At 36.0% G+C, this 20,755-nt stretch overlaps 1 protein-coding gene and 1 long non-coding RNA gene across 2 annotated transcripts in view; one reads left to right on the top strand and one right to left on the bottom strand.

Annotated features, from left to right (window-relative positions):
- Window positions 1-1,867: 1,867 nt before the first annotated feature.
- Window positions 1,868-9,699, bottom strand: LOC129176976 (uncharacterized). The gene is made up of 3 exons (XR_008569554.1): window positions 9,591-9,699; window positions 7,175-7,282; window positions 1,868-2,197 (listed from the first exon to the last, which is right to left on the bottom strand). It is a non-coding gene; the product is annotated as an uncharacterized LOC129176976 (long non-coding RNA).
- LOC129176705 (gap junction alpha-3 protein-like) overlaps window positions 1,895-20,755 on the top strand; it is a 28,107-nt gene continuing 9,246 nt past the window's right edge. Inside the window, exons 1-4 of the mRNA XM_054767012.1 lie at window positions 1,895-2,109; window positions 16,649-16,700; window positions 18,105-18,193; window positions 18,275-18,825. Of these exons, the coding sequence (XP_054622987.1) occupies window positions 18,125-18,193; window positions 18,275-18,825 (620 nt within the window). The 5' untranslated portion in view covers window positions 1,895-2,109; window positions 16,649-16,700; window positions 18,105-18,124. The remainder of the gene's footprint in view (window positions 2,110-16,648; window positions 16,701-18,104; window positions 18,194-18,274; window positions 18,826-20,755) is intronic.

Below are 20,755 nucleotides of genomic sequence, written 5' to 3' on the forward strand. Positions count from 1 at the left end.
TTCGTAAAGCTTATTCACATCATATTTTGACTTTGTTCCCGTAATATTAGAACGTTTGCCCAACCAATCTTTCCAAAAATGACAAGTTTATTTTGTTGTTTTTTTTCTCATAATATTATGGCTTAAACAAAATGACATATATTTTTTCTTTAACATTTGAACTCTGCTACTAAAATGACATTACATGTATTTTTACATTTCTGCTGTTTTTTTAAATTGTCAAACATTTCCACTTTCTCCTAGTACATTTTCTTCTCATAATTCTGACATTATTCCCATGATATTTTGACTTTATTCTTGTAACATTATAACGTTTTCTGCAACCTAATTACTAAAACTAAAGAGTTTATACATTATTCCGTAACACAAATGAATAAACAAATAAATAAAGGAGTAAAAGATGACAGAAACATTGTGCAGTTATAAATATGCGCAAGATATATGATCAAAAATACCTTCAATAGCTAATTCAAATAATAAATAAGAACAGGTGTGTAAAAAATGTAAATATAAAAAAAGGGACATTTTTAAAAAGTTTATTTACTTGAAAAAATTAATTCTATTTAAAAACATGTTTTTGCAAAAAATTATATTTGAAAAGAAACAAAAACGATTACATTTTTTTCTGGAAAAATTATAATAAATGTAAATATATTTTTGGGGGAAATAATATCAATATTTGAAAAGAAATAAAAATGCAAACCGTATTGTTTTAATTTAAAAAATTTAATATTTGAAAATGAATAAAATTGAAAGCATAATTTTTGGGGATAAAATGGAAATATTTGAAAATAAATAAAATCAAAAACCATTTGATAAGAAAAAAAAATCCCCAACGTTAAACTATTTGAAAAGTAACAAAATTTCAAACACTATTTTGGAGATAACTGACATATTTGAAAAGAAAAAAAAATGAAAAGATTATTTTCTATAAAGAAAATGGAACTATTGGAACAGAAATAAACACTTAAAAACATGCTTTTTTAAATTATATTTGCATCACATTAATATATATATATATATATATATATATATATATATATATATATATATATATATATATATATATATTTGGGAATTTGAAAGTAAATAAAAATGAAAACATAATGTTTTGGGGAAAAAAATTGAGATATTTGAAAAGAAATAAAACTGAATTTTTTTTTTGATTGAAATATTTGAAAATGAATAAAATTAGATTTAATAAAAATAAAGAATAAATAAAAATTTCAAAAACAATGTTTTTGGGGAAAAAAAAAATATTTGATAACAAATGACCCCCCCCTCCCCCAATATTTTCAATATTTGAAAAGAAGCAAAAATGAAAACATTATTTTCTTGGGATAAAAAGGACGCATTTGAAAAGATATAAATGTAAAAATGTATTTTTGTAAAAAAAAAAATTGTAAAAAAAAAGTAAATATTTGAAAAGAAATAAAAATTGAAACTTTTTTTAAATTACTGAAATATTTGAAAAGAAGTAAAAATGAAAACATTATTTTCTTGAAAAAAAATGGAACTATTTCAAAAGAAATAAAATGCAAAAAATATTTTGTGGAAAAAAATGGAAATATTTATAAAGAAATAAAAATAACAACATTCTTAAAAAAAAACCCTGAAATATTTGAAAAGAAATAAAAAGTGTTTTTTTTAAAGCTGAAAATGCACACGCACGTTGAATGCGTACGTAGCGTTTGGCTGCTGGTGATTGTGTTGTGATTCAACTTATAAAGTCTTTGCTAAAAATGATTGCTCACCACTTTAACACAGCACATGCTTGCACTCACTCACTCCCCCTCCCCAATCCAACCCCACCCTCCCATGCATGCCACCCTCCCCTGGCCACGTCGTCCCCCCACCCCACCACCGCCCCCGTGCACACAGGGGGGCACACGAAGTGACAGAGGCGGATGGCCTTGGCCACGCGGGACTGCTGGTTCCACGCGCGCCTTCTTCACGCTGGACTTTGCTCTTCCATCTTCTTTTCTTTCTCGTCACCGCTCCGCTTCTGTGTCCCCCCCTTCCTCGCCCACCTCCTGCCGGGGGGAGGAGAAGGAGCTTGGAGAGGCTGGAGGAGTCTTGCTGGAGGAGTCGGAGGAGAGCGGGTACAAGGTGGGTGCAAAGGGACGGAAGCGGGAGGGAGGAGGGATCACACGTAGTATCATCTGCTCCAGGAACCTGGAGGAACCTCACTGGGGGCCTGCAAGACAGAAGTAAGGGCAGAAGGTCATAAAGATGTAGAATGAAATCTAAAAACATCCATATGAACAAAAAAACAGAGATATTTTTAAGAATAAGCGCAGAACAGAAGAGAAAAAAAGCAATCTTACCACAAGAGTATCGATCCAATACTGATACTACCCTTGGTATGTGGCTCCACCCCCATGCCCTAACGCAGGGGGGTGTCCAAAGTGTTTTTTTTATTGGCCGGTGGCACTTTGTAAAAATATCACCTAACAAAAGAAAAACAACAGCAGCAAAAGCGAGGAAAAAGTCGTAATATTATGAGGAAAAAATATCATCAATCATTTGAGCAGCATACAGTTGAAATATTCAACAAAACATATCTTATTTTTTTTAAGTCGCATTTTTATGAGAAACAAGCAAAACCACAGAAATTAAGTTGGGTAAAAAGTTATAAAATTATGGGAATAAAATCCAAATATTATGAGAAGAAAATAAACAACAAGAAAGTGGAAAATTAAAAGTTGTAATCTCACAGGAATAAAATGTTTTAATTTTCTGAATATGCTTGTAAATTTATGAGGAGAAATAATGTCATTTTAGTAGCATAAACTCATAAAAAATATAAAAACGTTGTAATATTATGAGAAACAAACAAAACAAAATAGGTTTTAATACATAAAGTCCAAATATTATGGGAATAACGTCATAATATTCTGAGAAGAACATTTCCAGGAAGTTGGAATGGTTGGAAAATTTATAAAAACAAACAAAAACAATAGCGGAAAAGGGCAAAAACAGCTGTAATTCTACTAGCATAAAGTCTAAATATTAAAAGGAAAAAAGTCGTATTCTAATGAGAAAAAAGTTGCAATTTTCCGAGACTAAACTGTTAGTATTATGAGGAAAAATGATGTCATTTTAGTAGCACGGAGTTGAAATATTCGAGAAAAAGGTTGTTTTTAAAAGACACTTTTGGGAAATGAGGCTGGGAAAAGCGTTATAATATTATGGGAATAAAGTCATAATATTACGAGAAGAGAATTTACGGAGATTATTGAAGAAGAAAGTTGAAATATTTGGGAAAAACAAGAGCAAAAATGGTAAAAAACTAAAACAAAAACAAAAGAAAAGAGGGCAAAGAGTGAGGTAGATACGAATAATGTGGTTTTTCAGCTCCATGCCAAAGCTGAGATGCACTTTTTTCTTGAAATATACATCACTTCTTAGCATATTTGACAAAATATTTGCAGGACTACGCCGACACACCAGGAGCTCGTGCGGCGACCCGCTGCACGGTCGTCACGTGGACGCGCAACCTTAACGAGCATCCGCTGGAAGCCAAAAGGTAAACGGGCGATTCAGCGAGAGAGCGTCAGCTGTCTTAAAAAGCTCTTTGTGGGCCGAGAGCTAAGCGTCGGGCTGTTGGAGCACAAAGACTGCCGGGACAATGTCCATCTGGCAGCTTCTCTATTATGCGTCAGGACGGATGGCATGTGGTCACGTGAGCACATCATGTACATGTCGTATAGGCACGTGGCTGTTCCGTAAGACACCACTGGAGGCTCCTTTCCACTTGAAAAGTAGCTTTTCTAGTCTTCGTGGCTTCAATACACTACTTTTTACAGCGTGGCCGCACTTCCATTGTCCCTGTTTTTGGAATATTTGGACTTCATTCCCATCATTTTATACCTTTTGGCCCCAAGCTTTGACAACATTATTTAGTTTTGTTTGCTTCTTCCAATACTTCCACCTCAAAAAAATAAAATCTCTATGCTACTAAAATGACATTATTGTTCCTCGTAATATTACCAGTTTATTCTCATAAAACTGCGCCTTTTTCCTCTTCACAATTTATTCTCGGGAAATTACAGCTGGGTTTTTTTTTGCCATTTCTCCCATTTAGTTTGTTGTTTTTTTATTTTGAACTTTCCAACTGTTTCAACTTTCTTCTTGTTAATTTTCTTAAATTTCTAAATGCAATTGTTACTTTTTATTTAGAATTTGCAATTTTCTGCTTCATATTTTGACTTTATTCCCATAAAATTACAGCTGATTTTTCCAATTTGGCTGTTTTAATTTTCCAATTATTAACATTTTCTTCATGTAATATTATGAATATATTCCCATAATATTATAACTTTCCCCCGAACCTAATTTTCCAAAAATGACAACTTTATTTTGTATTTTTTCTCATAATATTACAACGACACTGTTCCTTCGCTCCATCGGGGTTCACCTTTCGCAGACTCGCTGTTTTGCGGATTTTTTTAGTGCAATTTTAGTGCTTTGTATGAACGCTGTTACAAGCCGAGCCTGGCCCTTTAAGAAGATTTGCATTGTGGGAAGTTGAGTGTTGTAGTTCTGTGCTTTAACAAGTGGCGGCGGTGTCTCTCTTCTCTCTGCACCGTCTCTGCGCCCTGATTGGTTGTAAACCATTGTCAATCAATCTCCTTTGTGCCGTCTCTTGTTGTGGTTGTGGCTAACAAACTAGCTAACCGTGTGAGCAATACTGTAAACAATAGAAGAAACAGAAGAAGCTAACCGTGGGACTTTGGACGCTGTACGGTTGCAAGTTTTCTCCCCGACAAAACCCACAATGTTGACGAAACGCTCTGCACCCAAAAGGCAGAGGAAGCCATCCTTCGCACAAAAAGTTGGACTTCCGGACGTGCTGAAAGAAGTTAGACGTTGCGGCTTTAGGGTGCCATTACGGAATAAATCAATCTTCAGGTCATGGAGGACGAGGAGGAAAATACGACAACAGGAGGAACATGTTTTAACAAGAATACAAAAATGCTCCAGCCGAACGGAGCCAGGACGAAAAGGCACGGTCAGAAGAGTGAAATATGTGTGAGTGCGTCCTTTAATCATTTCTTGTGTCCAACCTAGCAGGTTAATCATTCAAATTCCAACAAAATTTGAACTTTGAGTGTGTTTAAACAAGAGATAAATGTGAGAAAATGTTCATGCCTGTCTGAGAAAAGTGTATCAAGTGTGTGGTGAGGGGTTGTCCAGCCTTAAAGCATATATCATCATTGTAAACAAATAAAGTTGGATTTCACTTATTGGGGCTATTTGGGGGACCTATTGCCAGCGATAAACGAGGGAACATTGTTATATTTTATGATAATATAAGATATATATTTTGTTGTATTTCAACTCCATGCTACTAAAGTGACATCATTTTTCCTCATAATATTACCAGTTTATGCTGATAAAATTGCATCTTTTTTCTCTTAATGTTTTGACTTTATTCTCATAAAATTAATTATGGCTGTTTTTCCATTTCTGCTTCTCTATTTCAACTTTCTTCTTATAAATTTTTTCAAATTTTCTAAACACAATTGTTTCCAAAATCGCAACTTTTTTCCTCATTAGAATTCACTATTGTTTCTTTGATATTTTGACTTTATTCTCATAAAATTACAGCTGATTGTTCCATTTTTGCTGTTTTTTTGTTGTAAATTTTCCAAATATTTCAACTTTCTTCTTGTAAATTTTCTTCTTGTAATATTATAACTTTATTCCCGTAATATTATTTCCCCCAACCTGATTTCCCCAAAATTTAAATTTTCTTTGTTGTCTTTCTTCGCTGAGAAAACATATATTATATTTTATTATAATATATGTATATTTTTTTCTTGAGTATTTCAACTCCATGCTACTAAAATAAAATTATTTTTCCTCATAATGTTATGAGTTTATTCTTGTAAAATTGTGAGGTTTTTTTTAAATTTCTGCTGCTATTTTTTTTCTTTTTAATTTTCTAACTATTTAAATTTTTGTTGTTGCAAATTTTCTTCTTGTAATTATGACTTTATTCCCATAATCTTTTGACTTAATTCCCATAATATTATGACTTTTTGCTCCATGCTTATTTTCTAAAACTGATTTTATTGTTTGTTTCCTAGAATATTACTGCTTTAAACAAAAACATATTTTTCTTTAATATTTCACCTTTATGCTATTAAAATGACATTAGGTATTTTTCCTCATAATATTATGACTTTATTCTCGTAAAAAATTACATTCTGCTTTTTTTTTAACGTTCTTCTTGTAAATTTTCTAAATACAACTCTTGTAAAATTGCAACTTTTTTCTTGTTAGAATTCTACTTTTTTTCTTAATATTTTTACTTTATTTTGGTAAAAATTACATCACATTTTTACATTTTTGCTGGGTTTTTTTTCCTAATATTTCAACTTTCTTCTTGTAAATTTTTTTCTCGTTATATTATGACATTATTCCCATAATATGATTGACCCGACCAAATTTTCCCCAAATTATCATTGTCTTTGTTGTTTTGTTGTTTTTCCTCCCTCCCTATATTTTATCATAAAATATGATCATTTTTCTTGAATATTTCACCCTTTTCTTCTAAAATGACATTATTTTTCCTCATAATATTACCATTTTTTTCTCCTAAATTTGCAACTTTTTTAATTTCTGCCGTTGTTTTTTTCTTTTAATTTTCCAACTTTTTCAACCTTTTTCTTGTAAATGTTCTTCCGTAATGATGATTTTATTCCCGTAATATTTGGACTTTATTCCCATAATACTACAACTTTTTCCCCAACCTAATATTCCAAAAACGACCACTTTATTTTGTTTTGTTTGTTTTTCTTTGTATTATAGTAACATCTCCTAATGTATCTCTAGCATAATGCTTTTTATTGATGCTGAGGGACAGCAACAAATGAGCTCCTTTGGACACTGTTGGTAAGCACGCGCACTAGCATTGTCTTTCTTTCATTAAAAAAAAATTGAGTAACTGATACGCCCATAAAAATGTCTATTTTTGACACACGGCTCGCTCCTCCCGCTAGCGTCATGTCCCACTTTGGATCAGTACAAGTGATTGTTGTAATGATTTTAATTGGATTCAGCTCCTTCTCTCTTCAATTGCCATTGTTCACTGGCGACAGAATCCGTAAATGTGCCTCACACGCTTATTAAAGGCGTTTCACGTATAAAATGCATAGCCACTCACCGCTAATCAGTGATCCATCAGCACACGGAATGGGAGTCACGGCACACAACCGTGGTGCGTTCACGGACCACCCAACGCTCGAGGAAAAAAAAACATCATCAGTGAAAACTAAAGACAAAAACATGTCAGAATTGTGTAACAGTGGAATGCTGTCCATTTGACTGTACTGAAAATCTATTTCATCTATTATTAGTCTCTTCAATACTATATAATCATATATAATACACACTTTAAACATGTCGTGTCATCTATCTTTTTGTTCATAAAATACAGTAAAGATTGGCATATTTCACACATAGTTGCAAACGGTGATTAATCATGATTAATTCATTTGAAAACTGTGATTAAAATGTTAGTAAAAACATAGTCTTTTGGGAAAACACTGAAATATTAGAAAAGAATGAAAAATAAAACCAGTATTTTTTAGAAAAAAACATTTTTGAATTAAAAAATAAACATATTATTTTGTGGGAAAGAAATGGAAATATTTGAGAAAAAACTAAAATAAAAACATAATTTTTTGGGAAAAAAAATATATAAAAAGAAAGAAAAGTAAAAACATTATTTTTTAGAAAATAAAATATTTTTAAAAAGTAAAAATGAATCAATTCTTTAAAAAACAAAATAAATATTTGAAAATAAATAAAAATAAAAACCTTACTTTGGGGGAAAAATTTAGATATAAAAATAAAAACATTATTTTTTTGGTAGAAAAAAAAATTGAAATGAAATAAAAATAAGACTTGGTTCATTGCTATTCTGGTTATTGATATGGAGCTGAAATATTTGTTTTTTTTCTCTTCAGACGTTACAGAAAAACATTCCTAAAAATTTAAATGATAATTTTACGGCTGCCAATCAATCAAAATTTGTAATTGCGATTAATCGTATTTTATCCAAACTTAACTCCTAATTAATCACAATTAATGGCAGATGGAAAGACATTTTTTTTATCTGTAATAAGTAGGGATGTAAATCTCTTTGTGGTAAATGATTCCATATGCATCTAAATACACGAGTTAAGATACCTTTCAAAAATGATATATTTTAAAAACAGGATGATTTGATACGATTCAATACAGTGTACAAATCATACAATTCAGTTACGTTTGTTCATGTACACATGAATCTTACAAGATCAAATAAACTATATAAGAGTGTCATTCTGACAGTATTTTTATGTGTAAAAGAGCACATCAGTAATTTGACAAGAATAAAGTCAAAATATTCAGAAAAAAAGTTGTAATCTAACAATTTTATGAAAATACCGTAATAAGGAAAAGCAACGTCATTTTAGTAGCATAGAGTTGAAGTTTTAAAGAAAAAAGAAGTAGAAAGAGAAACAAACAAAACAAATAAAGTACTCAAATTTGGAAAATTAGGTTGGGGAAAACAGTCATGATATTATATAAATACAGATAAAATATTATGGGAAGAAAGGCAGAATATTCCGAAAAGATAATTTAGAAAGATTATTTAAAAAGAAACAAATCTGCAAAAATGGGGCCAAAAGGAGCAAAGAGTGAAGTTGATATTAATGATAGGCTTTTTCAAATATATGGCAAAACTGAGATGCTCTTTTCTTGAAATATATATACATATATAACTTATAAGCATATCTTATATAAAATATGAAAGTGGCAAAGTTTCATCCTTTTAGTTTTCACTATGCGGCCCCTGCTGGGAAAAGTTTGGACACCCCTGCTCTAAGAAAAAACAATAGCAAACATGTTTTTTTTTTTTTGCAGAAATTGTATTCAAAAGAGCAATAAATGCTGGGTGTTTTTTTTTTCAAAAACCAAATTGGTGTTTTTACAGTGTTAATGTCCTCAAAGGGTTTCATAACTCTTGTATTAAACTCACTTTTTCACAATTTTGAATCAAGGCGGTAAAATAGAAACTTAAACGTGTTAAAAGCACTGGGTAAATTTTCGCTATTTGAACATCACTCGGCACTACCCCAGTTTTCAGTGACACAGCAGTTTAGCCTTGATTTCATGGTGACCCTAATTTAACGTATTGTAGAGACTTGCAGACATGATGTATCGCGAGACTAGCAACCGGCTGACAGTGTGTCTCTTAAACAACGCGAGAGCCTAGGCTGCCGGCCAAACGCTTGTCGAGCATGCTCGGTAGCTTAGCATGACTGAAGACGAGCTGCTAGCATTAGCAGCGCTAGCATTAGCAGCCACCGGGAAATATTTTCAAATCATCAGCAAAACATACAGCGATGTAATTGATGTTATTTATTATGTATTGTGTAAAACTAAGACAGGAACAACATCAAATGAAAAAAAGCACGAAATTAATACAGAGCCACCATGATCCACGGGTACGAGCCTGGACTTTTTTTTTCAAAGAGGTTGTGCACCAACAAATATACACATTAGCGCTCAATAACGTCATCAAATCTTACCTTTATGCGGTACCACATAATATCAGCACTTGGAAGCAAATATGGGGTGAAAGAAAAAGAGTAAAAATACAGTACAGTAGTCTAACTGTACAGGGTGTTAGATGTGAAATGGTGCGTTCAATGACAACCACACAAAGTGGGACAAAACGGTGCTCGCATTAAACATGCAAAAACCGGGGGATTTCTAACTGCATTATTTTTTAAAATTAAATAATGGCCCATATTTCCAAAACTGATATCAATTTACATAACATTTGATGTAGCTATTTAGAAATGATTTTATTTGATCATTCTGCCTGAAGGTTTCATTCCTTACAGCATGCTTGGAGATATGATGTGCTCTTTTACACATTTGAAATACTGTAAGAATGACACTGTTGTAGAATTTATAATGTGTAATTCATGTCTACTTCAACAAATGTAACCCTTGAATCGAATCGTATCGTTTGCACACTGTTTCGAATCGCTCTGTTTTTAAAATATACCATTTTTGAATCGTATCTGAAGCTGTGTATCTCTGTGAATCGAATGGTCTACCTATTTTTCATATACAGCCATCCCTCACAATATCACGGTTCGATTATCGCTTCCTTGCTCTTGTGGCCACTAGGCGCCAGTAATGTTCCATTATTGAGACATGATACTGGATGGAGCCAGCAGTGGCATGTCTGACATAAGAAAGTGAAAAAGAGTTCTCCTCCCATTCCGTGTGGAAGTGGTAAGTTTTTGGCTTCTTACTTTGTCCTTCTTCCCCACTTTGTTTTAGACCCTTTCTTAAGTTTATAATACAGTAAGTAAATTGGAAGCTAACGCTCGCTAGCATGCTAATGTTCAAAACAATGTCCGTCTCTTGTGTCGCTACAGTGATCCCAAAGCCTGCGCATTACAGATGAGCCGTGTGGTGTAACCAAAAAATAATAGGAGTGTAAAGGTGACTATAAGGGTGTTATTTCATGTCTACAGGGCTCTAATAATGGTAAAAAATATTTGGAAAGTCATAAACAGGCTTTCTACGCTCTAACGATGAAAATATTCCATCCATTCGTTCATTTTGTATGCTGCTTGTCCTCACTAGGGTCGCGGGAAATGCCGGAGCCTATCCCACCTGACTTTGCCAGCCAATGGCAGACAAAAATATTCAATTTATTAATATTGAACCCTACTTGGCGGGAATTCACTTATCACGGTCGGTTCTGGAACCAATTAACTGCGATAACCGAGTGATGACTGTTCTTAATTGAGGACTTTAAAAATCCAGTATTATCCTGGTATCCAGAGCCTGGGAACTCCACAGTAGACTCTCTTATCTCTTGGAATGAAGTTGCCAAGGCGGAGTTCCTTAAGGATGGTGTGGATGCTGTGGGCGTGCTGTGGTTGACACAACTCTGCAGCACTGTGTGGACATCGGGGGCGGTGCGTCTGGATCGGCAGACCAGGAGGGTGTGTTCCAGCTATCGTGGGATCACACTCCTCAGCCTTCCTGGTAAGGTCTATTCAGGGGTTCTAGAGAAGAGGATCCGCCGAATAGTTGAATCTCGGATTCAGGAGGAGCAGTGTGGTTTTGGTCCTGGTCGACCAACTCTACACTCTCGGCAGGGTCCTTGAGGGCGTATGGGAGTTTGCCCAACCAGTCTACATGTGTTTTGTGGACTTAGAGAAGGTATTCGACCGTGTTCCTCGAGGAATCCTGTGGGGAGTACACCAGGAATGTGGGGTACCGGACCACCTAATTCAGGCTGTTCGTTCCCTGTATGACCGGTGTCACAGTTTGGTCTGCATTGCCAGCAATAAGTTGGACCCGTTTCCAGTGAGGGTTGGACTCTGCCAGGGCTCCCGTTTGTCATCGATTCTGGTCATTACGTTTTGGGACAGAATTTGTAGGCGCAGGCAGGGCGTTGAGGGGATCTGGTTTGGTGGTTGCAGCATTGGGGCTCTGCTTTTTGCTGCTGGCTTCATCAAGCTCGCTGGATCGGTTCGCAGCGTGTGAAGCAGCTGAGATGAGAATCAGCACCTCCAAGTCAGAGTCGATGGTTCTCGCCCGGAAAAGGTGGAGTGCCATCTCCGGGTTGGGGATGAGATCCTTCCTCCAAGCGGAGGAGTTTAAGTACCTCTGGATCTTGTTCACGAGTGAGGGAAGGATGGAACGCGAGAAGGACAGGCAGATTGGTGCGGCGTCTGCAGTGATGCGGACTCTGCATCGGTCCGTTGTGGTGAAGACAGCGCTGAGCCGAAAGGCAAAGCTCTCCATTTAGCAGTGGATCTACATTCCTATCCTCACCTATGGTCATGAGCTTTGGGTAGTGACCGAAAGGACAAGATGGCGGGTACAAGCGGCTGAAATTAGTTTTCTCGGTAGGGTGGCTGGGCTCTCCCTTAGAGATAGGGTGAGAAGCACCATCATCTGGGGTAGAACCGCTGCTCCTCCGCATTGAGAGGAGCCAGATGAGGTGGCTCTGGCATCTGGTCAGGATGCCTCCTGCCCGCCTCCCTTGGGGGATGTTCAGGGCACATCGGACAGATAGGAGGACTCAGGGAAGACCCAGGACACGTTGGAGAGACTACGTCTCTCAACTGGCCTGAGAACGCATCGGGATCTGCCAGGGCTGGCAGGACGAAATAACCGTTTATTCCATTTATTCATTTTGAGGCAAAGCACTCATTAAATACAGACTTGAAGAAATGAATAAAAGATAACTAAGATTATTGGCGTCCTGCTGATATAAACGTCATCCCAACTGACTCTATCAAGCATTTATCTGAAGCGTTAAATGTTTTCTTCATTCAGCCTTCCACAGCATGTTCTGTCATTTGCAGATAATAAGAGAGGCTGTTTTACAGGCCACTCTAGTTGGCATGACAAATACCGTCGTTCCTCGTTTATGGTGGTTAATTAGTTCCAGACCCGACAGTAATAAGTGAATTTCCACAAAGTAGGATTCAATATCCATTCCATTCCATTTTTCTCCGCTTATCCGGGTCCGGGTCGCGGGGGCAGCAGTCTTAGGAAGGAAGTCCAGACTTCCTGGTCCCCGGCCACCTCTTCCAGTTCCACCGGGAGGACTCCAAGGCGTTCCCAGGCCAGCAGGATTCAGTATTAATAAAAGGAATACAGTATTTTCATACTGTGTTCATATTAGCCATAATAAGCATATTTACCACCTTCTAAATACACTTTTTAACACCATTAGAGCCCTCTAGACATGAAATAACACCCCTAAGGTCACCTTGACACTTCTATTACCCAATATAGTACACATAATAAGATAAAGTAAGGGCATAATAAGCCTGTTTACAATCTTCTAAATAGTTGTTAAAATCATTATTAAAGCCTCCGAGACGTGAAATAACACCCCTATAGTCACCTTTACATTTGTATTACCCAATATAGTAGACAAAATAAGATAAAATAAAACATAGTGGGCATAATTAACCTGTCTACCACCTTCTAAATACACTTTTTAACATCATTAGAGCCCTCTAGACATGAAATAACACCCCAAAGGTCACCTTGACACTTCTATTACCCAATATAGTACACATAATAAGATAAAGTAAGGGCATAATAAGCTTGTTTACAATCTTCTAGATAGTTGTTAAAATCATTATTAAAGCCTCCGAGACGTGAAATAACACCCCTATCGTCACCTTTACACTCTATTAGACATAAATTAGATAACATAGTTAGCAGTTCCTTGTTGTTTTTTTTCTGGACAGCTTACTTCCAGCATACTTCCCCCATATATCATTTATTAATGAATGAATTAATAAAATAAGGCAAGCATACTATACTGTATATTATATCAAGAAAGCACACACGTCAAATGTTGTATTGTGGAGTATTTTTTGTGTAATGTTGCTGCCATACATACTGTACACATTTATAGTACACACACATGCATGTACAGTACAACAACATAAACATTGTGGATGGCTTGGTGCACTTGTGAGCTTTTGGTGGATGAGATGTACGGGAGTAAGCTACTGTAAGTGTGTGTGTGTGTGTGTGTGTGTGTGTGTTTGTGCATATGGGTTGATCCCGGGCAAACATTTGCCCTCCTCAGCATTCCTGGGATGTGATGAGTCCAGCATTCAACAGGGACAACCTGTTATCCACTCTTTCACTTCCCACACATGGCCTGCCATTGTCCCGGCAGCACACACATACACACACAAACACGCACACGCATTCTTGCAACTGTCCACATGAGCAAGTCTGCTTGGTAAAGTTGATGTCAAGGCAGCAGGCATGTATGCAAACATTCCCAAGGAGTCTGTCTGTGTGTGTGTGTGTGTGTGTGTGTGTGTGTGTGTGTGTGTGCGCTGTACATACACTTCTACATTTTGCAGTGTTGGATCTTAAGGAGGTTCAAAAACGAGTTTCAAAATGCAAAAAGAAGAAATGGGAGTGAGACAAAAAAGCAATTCATCGCAAAGAAGCATTAAAGTGAAATTGGCTGTTCATCAGCTGATCAAACGTTTAAGAGCACGTCGTCAAAATGAAATAACACCCCTTTAGTCACCTTTACATTGGTATTACCCAACATAGTAGAAACAGTAAGAGAAAATAAGACATATTAGGCATAATAAACCTGTTTACCACTTTTTAAACACACTTTTTAACATTATTAGAGCCCTCAAGACTTGACATAACACCCCTATAGTCACCTTTACACTCCTATTACCCAATAAAGTAGACTTAATAAAAGAAAATAAGACATATTAGGCATAATAAACCTGTTTACCACCTTTTAAATACACTTTTTAACATCATTAGAGCCCTCGAGACATGACACAACACCCTTATAGTCACCTCTACACTTCTATTACTCAAAATAGTATACATAATAACAACAATAAGACATATTAGGCATAATAAACCTGTTTACTACCTTTTAAATACATTTTTTTAACATCATTAGAGCCCTCTAGACATGAAATAACACCCCTATGGTCACCTTTATACTCCTATTACCCAATGACATAGACAAAATAAGAGAAAATAAGACATATTAGGCATAATAAACCTGTTTACCACCTTCTAAATACGCTTTTTAACATATTAGAGCCCTCAAACATATTAGAGCCCTGATCAAAATCTTAAGACTAGTTGAAAAATTGCTAGAATTTGCATTTTGCACATTTGGATCACATTTGGAGCTACAATATGCAAAAACATAAAGGGGGAGTGACACAAAAAATATTTGGAACTTGTCATTTAAACAAAAAAACAAAAAAATGAAATAGGTTGTTTATCACCTGATGAAAAGTTTAAGACCACAGGCTATAAAAATCAAACTCTGCTCAAAATGTTCATTTTCTGTCAGGCATTCACACTGTCATGCCCTCCTGATGGGAAAGCTAAGAAGCTTTCTCTTTTTCAACGTGGTGGGATTGTGGAGCTGCATAAGCAAGGCCTCTCACAGCGTGCCATTGCTGCTGAGGTTGGGTGCAGTAAATCAGTCATTCTACATTTTTTGAAAGATCCTGAGCATTATGGAACAAAAAAGTCAAGTGGTAGACCCAAAAAAATCACACCTGCGCTAAGCCGGAGGATCCAATTGGCTGTCCATCAAGACACAGGACAGTCTTTGACCCACATTAAGGCCTTACTGGTGCCGACTGTAGCACAATAACCATCAGACGCCATCTGCAGGAAAAGGGTTTCAAAAACAAAAAAGGAATTCAAAGACCTCGTCTCCTCCAACGCCACAAAAGTGCCCGTTTAGACTTTGCCAGGGAGCATCAAAAATGGGACATTGAACGGTGGAAACAAGTTTTATTCTCTGATGAGAAAAAATGTAACCTTGACGGTCCAGATGGCTTCCAACGTTACTGGCATGACAAGGAGATCCCACCTGAGATGTTTTCTACCCGGCACAGTGGAGGGGGGGGTCCATCATGATCTGGGGTGCTTTTTCGTTCAGTGGAACACCGGAGCTTCAGGTGGTGCAGGGTCGTCAACCGGATGCAGATGTTGCAGCGGGCATCCCTCATAACTGAGGGCCCTCGTCTGTGTGGTTCTTCAACAGGACAACGCTGCAGTTCACAATGCTGGCTTGACCAAGGACTTCTTCAGGGAGAATAACATCACTCTTTTGGACCATCCTGCATGTTCCCCTCATTTAAATCCCATAGAGAACATTTGGGGATGGATGGCAAGGGAAGTTTATAAAAATGGCCATCAGTTCCAGACAGTTGATGGCCTTGGTGAAGCCATGCTCACCACTTGGAGCAATGTTCCCACTAGCCTCCTGGAAACACTGTTATGATGTTATGATGTTATTCTTGTCAAATTTCAACTTTTTCTTCTTAGTCACAACTTTTTTTCTCTTAGTGCTTTTTTTCTCTCCATTTGTGCTGTAGTTGTTGTTTTCAACTTGTATTCCAACTTTCTTCTTGTAAATTTTCTTCCCGTAATTATGATTTCATTTCCATAATATTTTGACTTTATTCTCCTAACATTATAATTTTTTTTTTTCACCCCAAAATGACAACTTTATTTGGTTTTGTTTTTCCCATAATGTTCAGACACATCTTTTTTCTGTAATATTTCAACATTATTCTACTAAAATATTATTTTATCAGAAAATATTAGGTTATTTTTATTATTTATAAATATGATTTATTATTACAATATTGTAATTATTATTATTATTATATATTATATTTTATATTATTTTCCTCATAATATTAAGATGTTATTATTAAAAAAATTCTTAAACTCTCTTACTTTGACATTATTCTTGTAGAATTACTGCTGATGTTTCCATTTTTTGCTGCTGTTGTTTTTTTTTTATTATGTTTTTAGAATGTATCCTTGTTTTAGATGAAAACAAAAATAACTGTGAAAATGTGTATTGCATTTAGTCAACAATATATATATATAAAATGTAGCAGTCACATACGCATATATATATATATATATATATATATATATATATATATATATATATATATATATACATATATATTTACAGTACACAAACGCAATGCATATAATAGTTTATACAGCAAGTAAAATAAACCCCAAAACAAATGACCGGTTTTCTCCTTTGCAGATATTCGCTTCCTGGTCGATGGATTTCTTACTGGCAACACAGCAAAATTTCTGTAAGTTTTGCTTGTTTGACGTCTTAAAGCTGGCGAGGCTGCTGGAAAATTGGCAAAGAAATGATATTTAGTGTGCATGGATGATGATGTTGGCGTGCTTGTGTACGTGCGCATCTTTACTAGCGGATGAAAGTCAAAGCTTTACTGAATGAGACCTTTCAGACGCCAACAACAACAAAACATTTAAGTTGAGAATTTTCCGCATCCCGAAAATTCCCACTTATACTGTAATTCCCAGTTTTCCCACATACACAGTGATTGCCTTCTATCGCTTCTTGGTTTAAGCTATGATATTATTTCTAAAGGCCATATTTACTTATACATTATGCAATCTTTCTGACAACATTTATTTATTTATTATTCATTAATCTATAATCTCTTTATTTTAATGCAATTTAGGCTTTCTTTATTTATCACTCACTGTATTTATTCATTAATGTGTATTCATTATTATCATGAATTATAATGATTACAATGTAATAATACAATAATATAATAATTATTATTATTAACTTCTAATCTACTTATCTATATTTTTTATTTATTTTAATGCAATTTATTTTTTCTTTATTCATGTAAAATTATTAATTTATTTCTATTACAGTATTTATCATTAATTGTATCTGTCTATTATTTATTACTATCAATTATTTCAATATAATATAATAATATTATTATAAATCAATGATATTAATTATTATTATTAATTATTATTAATTACTTTTTTATTATTTTTATTTTTAATGTCATTTGTTTTCTTTTAATTTATGTAATATAAATTGTTCAATTAATTGTATTCATGTATTAGTCGTGATTATAAATGATTTTAATTATAACATGATTATTATTCTTAAGTTTTTATTTACATATATTTTTATTTGAATGTAATTTATTTTTCCTTATTTATGTCATGTTATTTTTAGAATTAACTGTATTCATCTACAGTATTAGTTCTTATAATTTATTTTAATGATAATAAAATAACAATATTTATAAGATTATACTTATAAATTCATTACTATTAAGTAAAAATGTACTTATATATATACAGATTATATTTTCTCTGATATATATTTTTTTATTAATTGTATTCATCTGTCAGTTATTATTATAAATGATTTTATTATGATATATTATTAATTATTCTTACTAATTTTAAATGTACTTACCCACATTTCTATTTTTATGTAATTTTTTTGTCTTTATTTATGACATGACATAAACATAACATGACATAACGTAACGTAACGTAACGTAACATAAATAAAGTAATTCACAAATTCATTATCTGAATGATCATTAGTAATTATGAATGTACTTATTTTAAGAGATTACATATTCAGTTTATTTGTGTCATAGTATTATTTTTTATTCATTGCTGGTTATTTCTTTTTCTCCTCCCAGGTTAAACAAGCGAGTGAAGCATGGGTGACTGGAGCTTTCTGGGGCGGCTGCTGGAGAACGCTCAGGAACACTCCACCGTGATCGGAAAGGTGAGCGACCGATGGCCGTACGGTGACGTATCGGCCCGGAGGTGACGATAACCTCGTAGTCCTTCCCTCCCCCGCCCCCAGGTCTGGCTGACCGTCCTCTTCATCTTCCGCATCTTGGTGCTGGGCGCGGCGGCCGAAGAAGTGTGGGGCGACGAGCAGTCGGACTTCACCTGCAACACGCAGCAGCCCGGCTGCGAGAACGTCTGCTACGACGAGGCCTTCCCCATCTCTCACATGCGCTTCTGGGTGCTGCAGATCATCTTTGTGTCCACGCCCACCCTCATCTACCTGGGTCACGTGCTACACATCGTGCGCATGGAGGAGAAGAGGAGGGAGCGGGAGGATGAGAACAGGAAGTTGGGGCGGCACCTGGAGGACCACGACCCCCTCTACCACAACGGAGACGGAGGGGGTGGCTGGAAGAAGGAGAAGCCGCCCATCCGTGACGAGCACGGCAAGATCCGCATCCGCGGGGCGCTGCTGAGGACCTACATCTTCAACATCATCTTCAAGACCCTGTTTGAGGTGGGCTTCATCCTGGGACAGTACTTCCTCTATGGCTTCCACTTGAGACCCCTCTACAAGTGCCGCCGCTGGCCCTGTCCCAACACCGTGGACTGCTTTATATCCAGGTTAGTTGCTTCTTTACAACTTCCTGTACTTTCTACATACTTTCTTAGTGGAACTCTAGTCTTCGAGTACCCGTGTGTCAGTGACACGGCAATCTTCGTTCAGTATCCATGAGTCAGTGAAACTCCAGTCTTCCTTGAGTCAATGAAACTCCAGTCTTTGTAAAGTACTTGTGAGTCAGTGAAACTCCTTCTTTGTCAAGCTCTTGTGACTCAGTGAAACTTGAGTCTTTGTCAAGTACCCGTGAGTGAAAGCATTGAGTGAAACTCGATGCTTCATCAAGTACTTGTGAGTCAGTAAAACTCCTGCATTCGTCAAGTACCATGAATCGGTGAAACTCTAGTCTTCATCGAGGACCTCTGAGCCAATGAAACTCAATGTTCGTTGAGCAATTCAGTGAAACGTCTTTGTAAGTACTCGTGAGTCACTGAAACTCGAGCCTTCGTCAAGTACCGGTAAATCAGTGAAACTTGAGTCTTTGTCGAGTACCTGTGAGTCAGTGAAACTTAATCTCTGTGAAGTACTCATGAATCAATGAAACCCGAGTCATTGTCAAGTACCCACGAGTCAGTCAATCTCAATGCTTCATCAAGTACTCATGAGTCAATAAAACTCAGTGCTCCATCAAGTACTCGTGAGTCAGTAAAACTCCAGTCTTTGTCAAATATCCATCAGTCAGTGAAACTCCAGTCTCCGTTGAGTATCAGTGAGTCAGTGAAAATCCAGTCTTCATCAAGTACATTTGAATCAGTGAAACTCTAGTCTCGAGGATCTGTGAGTCAATGACACTCAATGTTCGCTGAGCAACTCAGTGAAACTTCTGAAGTATATCTTATGAAGTACTTGTGAGTCGGTGAAACTCAAGTATTCGTTGAGTACCCGTGAATCAGTGAAATTTCTGCTTTGTAAAGTATTCATGAGTTAGTGAAACTCCAGTTTTCGTTGAGTACCCACAAGTCAGTGAACCTCAAATTTTTGTCGAGTACTTATGAACCAGTGAAATTTCTTCTTTGTGAGGTACACACGAGTCAGTGAATCTTGAGTCTTTGTGAAGTACTCATGAGTCAGTGAAACTCCAGTTTTCATTTAGTACCTGTGAATAGGTGAAACATGAGTCTATGTTGAGTACCCGTGAGTCAGTAAAACTCCAGTCTTCACCAAGTACCCCTGAGTCAGTGACACTCGAGTATTTGTCTAGTACCCGTGAGTCAGTAAAACACCAGTCTTTGTTGAGTACCCTTTGAGTCCGTGAAACTCAAGTCTTTGTCTAGTCTAGTACCCGTGAGTCAGTAAAACTCCAGTCTTTGTCGAGTACCTGTGAGTCAGTGAAACTCAAGTCTTCTTTGAACACCCATGAATTAGTGAAACTTGGTCTTAGTGAAGTACTCATGAGTTGGTGAAACTCCAGTCCTCGTCAAGGACACGTGAGTCAGTGAAACTTGAGTTTTTGTTGAGCACTCGTGAGTCAGTGAAATTTTGTCTTTCTGAAGTACTCGTGAGTCAGTGAAACGCAAGTCTTCGTTGAACATCTGTGAGCCAGTTAAAATCGAGTCTTTGTCGAACACCCGTGAGTCAGTGAAGTATCTGGGATGAGTTGTTAAGTATCTGTGAGTCAGTGAAACCCAGGTCTTTGTCAAACACCTGTGCACTCATTGAAACACAAGTCTTCATCAAGTCCCCACGAGTCAGCGAAACTCAGATCTAAAATTTGCAGACTGAGCGTGGGCTAATGCTTTCATACAAATCATACAAAAGAATACATTTATGCAAATGCAGTTAGCGTAACAGTTGGACAATTAATGACATGTTACCTGCTGTCCGTTTTTAATTTACTCAACGAGTCCATGTGAGCGAGTCCTGATTCAGTCAAAAACTGGCAAGTTTCAAATGGTTTGTTCATGACTCGCACTTCTCGAATGAGGAGCATTTGTG

This window comes from Dunckerocampus dactyliophorus, chromosome 1 (genome assembly GCF_027744805.1).
Source record: "Dunckerocampus dactyliophorus isolate RoL2022-P2 chromosome 1, RoL_Ddac_1.1, whole genome shotgun sequence".
In the NCBI taxonomy this organism is placed as follows: domain Eukaryota; kingdom Metazoa; phylum Chordata; class Actinopteri; order Syngnathiformes; family Syngnathidae; genus Dunckerocampus; species Dunckerocampus dactyliophorus.